Source organism: Eschrichtius robustus, chromosome 15 (assembly GCF_028021215.1).
Source record: "Eschrichtius robustus isolate mEscRob2 chromosome 15, mEscRob2.pri, whole genome shotgun sequence".
In the NCBI taxonomy this organism is placed as follows: domain Eukaryota; kingdom Metazoa; phylum Chordata; class Mammalia; order Artiodactyla; family Eschrichtiidae; genus Eschrichtius; species Eschrichtius robustus.
In genome coordinates this window covers 40,670,699-40,680,852 of record NC_090838.1, presented here as the reverse complement: position 1 = coordinate 40,680,852, position 10,154 = coordinate 40,670,699, and the positions used below count along the sequence as shown (strand labels likewise).

Here is a 10,154-nt window from a genome sequence, read left to right as displayed (position 1 = left end):
ACAAAATGCCCCCAAGATCTTTTATTAATCATAATACAAGCACCATCAAATTCAAATGCTGTTTCTCATTCTGGGTAGCAGCAGCTTGCCTGCGAGCGCCCTCTTCTGTTTCAAGATAATACCGCAAATTGTATTACAGGGAATTCACAGCAATTCTGGATAGTACAAAAATGGGCTTTTCAGGAAAATGTCAACACACACAATCATATTATTTAAATATGCTATCCTCCCACCTGAGGTCTGTACGGCTCTTCTGGAGCAGATAGACGAGGCGAAGATGAGGGAAATGTTGCAGTCCCCGAAGTATAGTGGTGATTTGCATTTCTTCCCTAGGCAGTCTCATAGAAATGAACTTTAATCTTTTAAAACATGGGGCAACTCGTCTAATCTGTTCTCCTTACAGACAGGACATGATTTTAAGGCATAAAATCACCTGGAGCTTTTATCTAAGGTAGTTTTTGTAACTCAACTATTTGCTCTCTGGCTAGCAATTCTGTCTTGCTTTAAAAATTGACAAATTCGTATTTAGATGCCAGGTCTAAGCAGGATCTTATTAACAATTATAGCAAAAATCTTTTGTTTCAGTATAAACTGGGGAAATATGCAGGCAATCAGGTTGAGCGCCATGAAATTACCATCAAGAATGGTTAAATATTGTCAATTTCACATGGTTCGATTAAATACAGCTAGCCTTGTCCGTTAGGACCCTGGGTAACAGCACAGAAGGTCCTGGGAGTAGAGTAGCTGCTGAGAATGGGGAGGGGCTGGAAGAGACCCAACAAAATATAGTGAAATCACCTTGTGTCTATACAAAGAGGGCAGGCGAGTCTAGGTGAAGTTGAGACAAAACAGGAAAGAAATGATTGACGGAATTTGAGAAATTTTGTTATAAATAGGATTGGTTTATGTTACTTAATCTTTTTGTTGTTCCTGCCCAATGAGAATCAAGCCCTGTTAATTTCAGTAGTGGCTAAAACAGTTCCAAGTGATCTGGCCTCTATGAAGTTTCATTTCCTGATGCAGTTTTGAAATTTAACTTTACTATAGCTAGATAAGAATTGAATTTCAACACATGGCAGCTTCCTCATGCAAAGGGCGGGTGGAGAGGTTGTTAGGTTGGTTTTTATTAGAGCTGATTTATCTTCATATCTTTAATGCCCCCCCAAAACACACACACTTTATCTGAAATAGATTCTGTAAAATTGCATACAAATAATTTTCTAAACTTAAAAAAATTTCTTTACATGCACATCATTTCTAGTTGCCAAAGTTTGCAAGTTCCTTAGAATTCTCCTGGTGATAAAGTTCATCCCGTTGGGAAGAATTGCGAAAGACTAACTAGTTCATTTATCCAGGTTATCAACACTTTCATTGTCTTTGAGTTATTTTACAACTCTGTAAATTTTAGAAAACTGATAATAACATACATGATCTTTGTCCATACAAATGCAAATTAATTAGGGGAAACTGATTATTGATATTGGCCTATGGATAGATCCATTTTGCATCTATTCGTAAATTCTCTTCAGAATTCCTTATTTCCTTTATGTGTCTCTGCTCTTTGAATTCTCCTTAGAACCACTTGTAACATCTCACCAGTTCCCTCGTTAGTTAATGAGTTAAGTAAGATCTTGGGCACATACTCATATCATTTCTTTATGAGAGTAATGATTACATCCTCTTTTAAAAATCTTCCTTTAACATCACAAATTGTAGTTTGATCGTGTTATTTTTCCAGGATGTGCCTAGACGCCATGTACGCTGAGCCCTTAATAGTGAAGCAGGTATACATTTGCCTGACAGAGTCAATTGGTTAAGGTTATTGAAATTGATTTCATACCTTAAAAAAAATTGCCCCAGACCTTGCAAAAGAAGATATAAGTCCACTGCACAGCAAGAATCATTTGAAATACATCTTTAATTTTAAAAAATCAATATGCAATCTACAAAGTACTTCGTTACATGATTATTAAGGCTCAATCTGTTTTATATTTGTATTGATGACATAAAATCATATTTTGAATAAGATATACTAATACTTAGTCATTATTAAGGAAGGCCTTCTGACCTAATTTATAAGAGAAAAAGGGCTATATCAGAAGCAGAGACCCAGAATGAAGGGAACTAAAACCCTAGAACTGTTTAATATATAAATCAGGTCAAAAAATGCCAGCCTTTATTCATGCTAGGAAGGGTTTTTTTCCATACTTCTTTTTAACGGATACACTATTTCTATCCCCATAAAAAAAGAAAATGTCCTTAAATTCAGATCTGTAAATTGATCAGGTAACCATCAAGCCATGAATTCATTTATGCAGTTAATAGGATCCTTTGACTGGTAAGGCAACCAGACCAAACCAATTAGAGCAGAACAATTCATCCCAAACTGGCCAACTCCTTGGAAGTCTGCCATTGTGTCAATTAAACAAACGACCCCCAAGGGGGTCAAACTCATTAAGCATTGATCTAAATTACCTAAATTAAAATGCTAGAAAGGAGTAGTTCCTCCTTCAGTCACTTCCTTCCTCCATTCCCTACCTTAAAAGCAGGAGTTTTTATTGTTGTTGTTTTGAAGATCATCATTTACTTTCTGGCAAAGGATATTCTTACTTCTTAATTTGTAAGTCTAAGTGGACCCTACCTGATTTTTCACTTAGAGCATCAGGATCACATTTGACCTTCTGCCATTTCTGAGGTCAGAAGAATTGTATTAAAAAGCCTCTCCACCTGACACAGAATGTTAATTTAACGTAAAGTAATGAATATTTAAGGATCCTAATAGATGTGCAAATGAACAATTATGCTGCAGCACCCCGCTGTTCCTGCCATCAACCTTTGCATCGCTGCAGAAACTCACTTGGGCTTCAGTCAGCCTTTTGTTACATTTCCAGCACTGAATCTTGAGATGTTCCTGCAGGCTGGAGGGCTGGTGAATAAATGACCCCAGCAGTGAGGTACCCACACATACTGGCAACCTGTGAAGCCTAAGGGGTGATTAATTGAACCCTGGGCTGAAATTACTTTGAGGTGTAAATATTCATCAAGTTCATCTGAATCAGACTCTGAGTTCTTTATGGGCAGGATGCCATAAAACAGATCTGAAAGGACCAGCAGTAATTAACCCAGCTACCGTCCCTGGTATCGTGGAGCTGCCTCAGGTTCGGCCCACCTCCATATTTGTTCTGAGCAGACTGAAGTCACTCCAGAATGTGCCGCACCAGACGATGAGGCAGGATGGTGGCATTTTTTTTAAAAGACGCGCACATAGATTTGCCCTCCCGTACATCAACAGTGAGTCTCAAGCATAGGATATTATGAGCAATACATCAGCTGAAGTTAAAAAGAGCAATACCAATTCATTTTAACAGTCAACTTTTGCGTTCTTTGCCTTTACAGTAAAATAATGAAAAGCATTAAATCTGCTGATTGATGCAGATCATAAATGTTTGTTTTAATCTGCATTTTTAACAGATTAAAATGAATGTGATGTAACATTAAATAAAATGTATGAGACAAACTCTGTGGGCCAACAAATAATGTTGTTTGGAAGAACACTATTATATCAGTTTTGACTCAAAACAAATCTAGTAAATAAAGAAAAATACCTCCTAATCATATTTAAGGATCAACATAAATTGAAGGTACATTAATACCACATGTTTTTTCCACATGTTTTTCTGACTAAAAAAATACCTAGAATATAGATTTCCTAAATTTAAAAGTCTGACCTTTCACTGTAAACACTGAAAGGAAATTATAAACAGAATTATAACTGCTAATGCCATTGGCTTTTCATTAAAAAACAAACATTTACCTGACTTTGAAGAATAGAAATATCACTTCTTAGAAACGTAGATAAAATAATCTAGTGTCTTTCACTTTGCTCATCTTTTAAAGAAAATTACTCTAAATTAAGCAGAACTAACATAAAATAATCGTAATATGATTTAGACTTCTACTCAAGAGAAGCTTGTGTTAATTACAAAAAAAAAAAAAAAATACTTTATCAAAATACATTCTTAGAGTCTGCACTTCTGGGAAACAATATTCATGAACTTTAAAAATTCATTTTTAACATACATAAATATTTTAACTAGTGTCCGATAATACTGGGATTCCATTTTGAAAGGAATCTCTCCAAGCAAAGGGCAATATGTCTTAGTGACTTGTACTAAAATATGTATATCAACAGAACTAGCTTCTTTGCAGCACACACCAGAATACAAATGTATTTTGAAAATAATGATACCGTGGGTGAAAGACAGGTACCAAATACAGCTGATGGTTACTCACCAGTGTGGTAATAGGACAGGAAGATAAATAATTCAGAGTCAGAGACAGTCCCACATCTCCATGTTAGCCTGTGGTTTCAACATCATCCTACAACTAGCCACGTTTCAGAGAAGAGCAAGAGGGAAAATTAAGTAATTTGGTTTATGTCTCCTTTGATTGCCTCGTCCTCTAGTACTAGTGCTAGCTCAATAAGAAGAGGTAGGGGCTGGAGGATAATAAATATGGCCCCAGGTAACCCAGAGGGCAAAACAATCAGCCACCAAGTAATCAAAAATCAAAAATGCTTTGGCCAAGTGGCTGTCAGGGCACAATAACAGCGCCTTTGAGTTTCACTAGGAAACAAAAACATCATGAAAATTATAGACACAGTTTAGATCACAGCCCCAGGGCACAAACATATCAAAAGCATAAAGTACAGATGGTTCGGTTGCAGGTCTAAACTTCTCTAAACGTAACCACTGGACCTGTCATTTCCACTCTACAGTAGCAGAACTTGGCGTGGTTTCTGTGAATTCCGTATTTGGAAAGTGGGTCGTCATCACTGACTCTTGCTACTCCTACTGAGTTACGCAGTCACCAGCTTTATCTGGGTCTTCTCCATCGATTTTAATCCACTTCTTTTCTATTTCAACCTGTCACGCAAAAGCAAAACAGGGGCAGCGTTAACAAATGCAACACAGCGTAACATCGCTTCAGTCCTCGTTTGCAAATGAGGCAAGGACTGCAGCCACCACATCCTCTGGACACAAACACAGCCCGTCTACCCTGTCATGCCCGTTCCTAAGTGAAGCACACTGCTCTCCTTTGGGACAACAGAGTCTCCCAAATCCTTCCCTTCTAGGGTCACATCTTGAAGAGGACAAACTTTCTTCTAAGTCAGACACAGGTTTTATAAAATGTATACAGACTACATATACTGATAAGACATTTACCAATCTGGCTAGACATGTGATCAAAGATGCCCCCGAGTATCATATATCCAGCCTCTGGCCCACCTGAGATTTAGAGCACACCCAAAATCATCTCTCTAACTAAAACTAGTTTACAACAGTAAACAGTTGGGCCAAACCATCTGCCTGCCCCTCATCTTTTTCATCTCACCTCAAACGGTACCTCCTCACAGAGGCCCTCCAGGACCACACTAGATAAGGAAGCCCTCCATCCCTCTCTATCCTGTGACCCTCTTTAATCTCTTCTTAGAATCTGTCACTACTTAAAATTACGTTATTTGCTTGTTTACTAATTATTTTTTGTTCCACCACTAGAAGGTAGGCTTTATGAGGACAGGGAGTTGTCTTTTGTTCACCTTTGTGTTCCCAGCATCTACAGCAGCAGCTGGCACTTTGAAATTGCTCAATAAATACTTATTAAATGGAAGATAACATTTTGAAACGACTGCCACCAGTGCTATTAAAGCTAAAGAGACTTTGGTATATAATTTTGAGCGGTCCTCTACAACTATGTGAAACTGGCACATCCCCTGAACAGCAAACAGTATAAATGACATCTCCATGTGCACCTGACACACATTTCGGTCACACATAATACTTAGATGCCTAGTGTTACAGGTCAGGGTCCCCAAGAAGCAGATGCTGAGATGGAGACTGGTGTGCAGGAAGTTTACTGGGGAGGGCTGCTGGGGTGGACACCTGACGAGGAGAGGAGGGGAGGGGGCAGAACAGGAAGAGGGAGAGGTCGGGCCGCAAAGCAGTCACAGTAAAGGCTTCAGCCCATCCCCAGGGAGGGCTGAAGCTAGCAAGGCCCTGCAGGGTTATTCCAACTTGAGGTAAAAGGGTCTTTAGACCCCTGATCCACCAGTTGCTGGACACAGGCTGCCCCAGGAAGGGGGCATGACCTGGAGCATGGCATCCTTCTTCATCCAGGGCAATTCCCAGCTGCCGAGGGAATAAGTCCTTCAGTCCTGAAGGGGCTGCACAGAACAGCACCCATTCATCATTCATTTTACCAACAGAATAAAAATCACTGGACCCAAACATACAGGCTTCTGAACAGATAGTCCAAAATAAAGAAAAATCCAGACTTGGTTACTATATTATAGAACCACCAGTTGGTGCTAATGATGTCTTATATAATCACACCATTTCAAGATACTATGGGGGACTTCCCTTGTGGCGCAGTGGTTAAGAATCTGCCTGCTCATGCAGGGGACATGGGTTCGAGCCCTGGTCCGGGAAAGATCCCACATGCCACGGAGCAACTAAGCCCGTGTGCCACAACTACTGAGCCTGCACTCTAGAGCCCGCGAGCCACAACTACTGAGCCTGCGGGCCTAGAGGCCGTGCTCCGCAACAAGAGAAGCCACCACATTGAGAAGCCTGCACACTGCAATGAAGAGGAGCCCCCGCTCGCTGCAACTTGAGAAAGCCTGCGTGCAGCAACAAAGACCCAATGCAGCCAAAAATAAATTAATTAATTTAAAAAAAAAGATACTACTGGAAATGTGTGGCAGAGGTTATCTCTATATCTGTGTCTGAAGATGAGAAGGAAAAGCAAGTTTAGGAACAAACTTGTGCAAGTGTATGTCACTCTTTAATTCATCTGGCACAAGAATGCAGATGAGCTGATGGTGAACGTTTAAAATTGTGGTGATAGAGTAACTCAGTATTTCCCAAAGAGTGCTCCACAGAATACTATTCCAGAAGATATTGATAGGTGTTTTACAGGAGACAAGATTCCATAATTGATGAGTTGTGAGAAACTGAGTTAAGTTTAACAAGTTTCTTTATTGCAGAACTTCTCAGAGCCTTTGTTCAACATTAATTTAGTGTACGATGTTCCCCAACTTATTTTTTTCTTGGATCATTATATGGGACATATGTTCCATAGAACACATCTTGGGAAATGCTGTTCTAACAAAATCTTTATTATAAATTATGCTTCTGAAATGTGAACTTATTTTTAATGCCCCGTTTTTCACTGAGAGCTAAGTACACAGCACTGTGTCCTCAGGCTCCCAATGTTCTCTAGAACTGAGGGGAAGAATTAGGCTCACTGGTGACCATCACTCTTTTCTAGGTCAAATACACACATACACACACACAGTCACTTAAGAGGGCAAAGCAAATATCTAAAGCCAAATCAGGTCAAAGCTTCGGAAGCCCCAACTTGAACTCCAGGGCTTCGGGATGTACCTGGATGTGGTAGCAGGCTCGCTGATGAACATGTTTCTGTGGCTGGACATCACTCTCCACCCCCAGAGACCTGACCTCTGTCCTTGAGGCACAGGTGTCAAGAATCCCAAACTGAACAGTAGCAAACGGATACCAATCAGAGGGAATTTCTTGGTCTGATCCAAGTTCTAGTTTGTATGACAAACAATGGGGATGATCAGGACCTTGAAGAAAAAAATCAAATGGTCAGTCAAAGTATTTCAACGGCCATTGAACATTTCTCTTGAGCATAAGAGGCATGCATCCCTCTCTTTAATAAGCATTTCCATTAGCACTATGGTTGTGTGAATTCCATTAAACGACATACCATCAAAATTCACAATTTTGCACTAACTGGAGGGAAGTCTACCTGCATTTTTTAAGTACTGGCTTTAAAATAAAGTACAACTTTATCATTATATAGTTATATATGTTAACTCCCAAAATGTTTTCAATGAGAAGTATGCTGTTGCTTTTTTTAAAAAGAAAGTTTAATATTTCATTTAATTATTCAAATAAAACAATGACCAACAATACAGCGATCAGAAAAATTTAGAATTATATCAAGTTCATATGTGAGTGCCTTCTATTGGGTGATTCTAATTCAGAATAATAAAAGTATGCTAAGTTTTTTAAATTAAAAGGTGAGTAATATTTACATTAAGCATCATTATTTGGCTATAATGTGCATAAGATCTGTAAAGAAAGAAAACTTTCTCTTAAGTAGACTGAATAAGATCTTACAATAATTCTTAATTTATTCATTTTCTTACCACTCTATTTATTGATAGATAATGCAAAGGTAAATTTCAGCCTAAATTAGGTCACATTATAAAGAAGTATGATTTTTTTAAAAAGTTAAACTTAATGAATTTTTTTACATTTCAGAAAATATTCTAGGCCAAGAATTCTTTTTTTAGTAGAATGGATTATTTTTTAGTACACTGATTGCCACTCACCCTCCTTAAAGCTCTGACTGGAACAAATGTACCGTGTAAATATGGGCATACTGACTTTCAATGTTTCAGTGAAATATCTATTTTCACTTCACTTTGCCATATATTGAGCATCTACTCTATGCCAAGCCAGGCTCTGTGCCAGACCTAGGGATATCAGATATACACAAAAGCTTTAAGAGGGGTCAGGTACTGTGTGTGTGTGTTTATGTGTGTGTGTTACAATGCAGCAAAAAATATTTTCAATGTAATCACTGTAGTAACTCTATAAATGTTCCATGATTCTGTTGCCTTAGTCCACAGCATCTACATATCCCATGCAGCTATCTTTACTTAAATTAAATGTATGAGATGACAATAATTTCAAAAGCCAGATTAAATTACTACACCACTGACACGACTCAAGAAAGAACATTTCCATCAGAATATAGCTTTAGGCACAAAAACAAGAGTTTAAAGGATTTCACTTAATTCTTAAAAGATAAATTGCCTCTCATTCCTTACGACCTGTTTCTTGTAGAGACTAATAGAATTCTAAGGCTGTAAAAGGACTTGAGAACTCATCCATCAATTAACCAACAGATGCTCATTAGCGTTTCCTCTCACTTGTAGGGGAGGACAACAGCGCCCTCAGAGGTGCTCTAAGCTACCCAGATCACTGCAGGCAAGTGATAACTTTATTCACACACACACAAAGCCAGGGGAGATTCCACAATCCATTAGCCTTTCTGGCCTTCTGTCTGCAGGATACCTAAGTTTATTTAAACTTAATTCAGGCACTCTTCAGTCCTTTATGGCATAGTGGTTAAGCACATAAACACTGGACTCAGATGGCCCAGGGTCAGATCCCAGCTCTGCTACTTAAAAGGTGGGTGACCCTTGGCAAGTTATTTGATCTCTCTGAGCCTCAGTTTCCCCATCTGAAAACGGGGGTGATGATGATGGTAACAACACAAACCTTATGGGATTGCTGTGAGGATTAAACAAGCTAGTTGGCACACGTAAGAGCTCTAGGGACATGGTATACTACAGTGGTATAGATAGAAGTGCACAGCGCTATTCAATTATAAATTCAGTATTGTTATTTAATTACCATAATTTTGCTAATGAAAGCACCATGAATTCTACACTTTTAGAGCTGAAAATGATATTGCAGATGATCTAATTGATATTAGATGTGAATATTGATATTCACATTTTAAAGAAAAACTCTTTTGGAACTTTTGCAATGAAAATCACCCAAGCTGAAGATCTAGTACTCCAAAAATAGGTTTAGAAACAAAACCTTTCTACCCACTTTTCTAAAAAACTGGTAAAAGAAGAACGTTTTTCCTTTCAAGTTTTCTGGCATATTTTTCCTGGCTTTTAAAACTCTAAATACTCTACAATGTTCAATAACTCACACTCCCTTTGGACTTTGATATCCATGAAGAGAAGTATCATGTCCGTCCTTAGCACAAGCCTGGCACATTTGGGGCTCAAAGGATATTTGTGGAATTTACAAGTGAATGAATAAAAGATAGAGGAAAATCATGTTCTTCATCTCAGTACTGACCACCAGGGGGCACTCTCGGGCTTCGGTAATTAGTCCCTCATCACTTTCTAAGGACCAGGAATGCAATCACGAAATCTATTTAGGTCTAGTAAAACACCGGGTCCCTCTTGCACCAAAATATTTCACATCTGAAGCTCAATTGGTGAGAGCTGGAGGGAATGAATGGTAGAAGGATGACAC

The 10,154-nt window shown here is 38.6% G+C and overlaps 1 protein-coding gene across 2 annotated transcripts in view; it reads right to left on the bottom strand.

Moving 5' to 3' along the window:
- Positions 1-1,943: 1,943 nt before the first annotated feature.
- Positions 1,944-10,154, bottom strand: part of STON1 (stonin 1) — a 56,119-nt gene continuing 47,908 nt past the window's right edge. For both annotated transcript variants that reach the window (XM_068564389.1, XM_068564390.1), the window contains 2 exons: positions 7,446-7,648; positions 1,944-4,925 (listed from right to left, as the gene is read on the bottom strand). In XM_068564389.1, the coding sequence (XP_068420490.1) occupies positions 4,851-4,925; positions 7,446-7,648 (278 nt within the window). In that variant the 3' untranslated portion in view covers positions 1,944-4,850. The remainder of the gene's footprint in view (positions 4,926-7,445; positions 7,649-10,154) is intronic.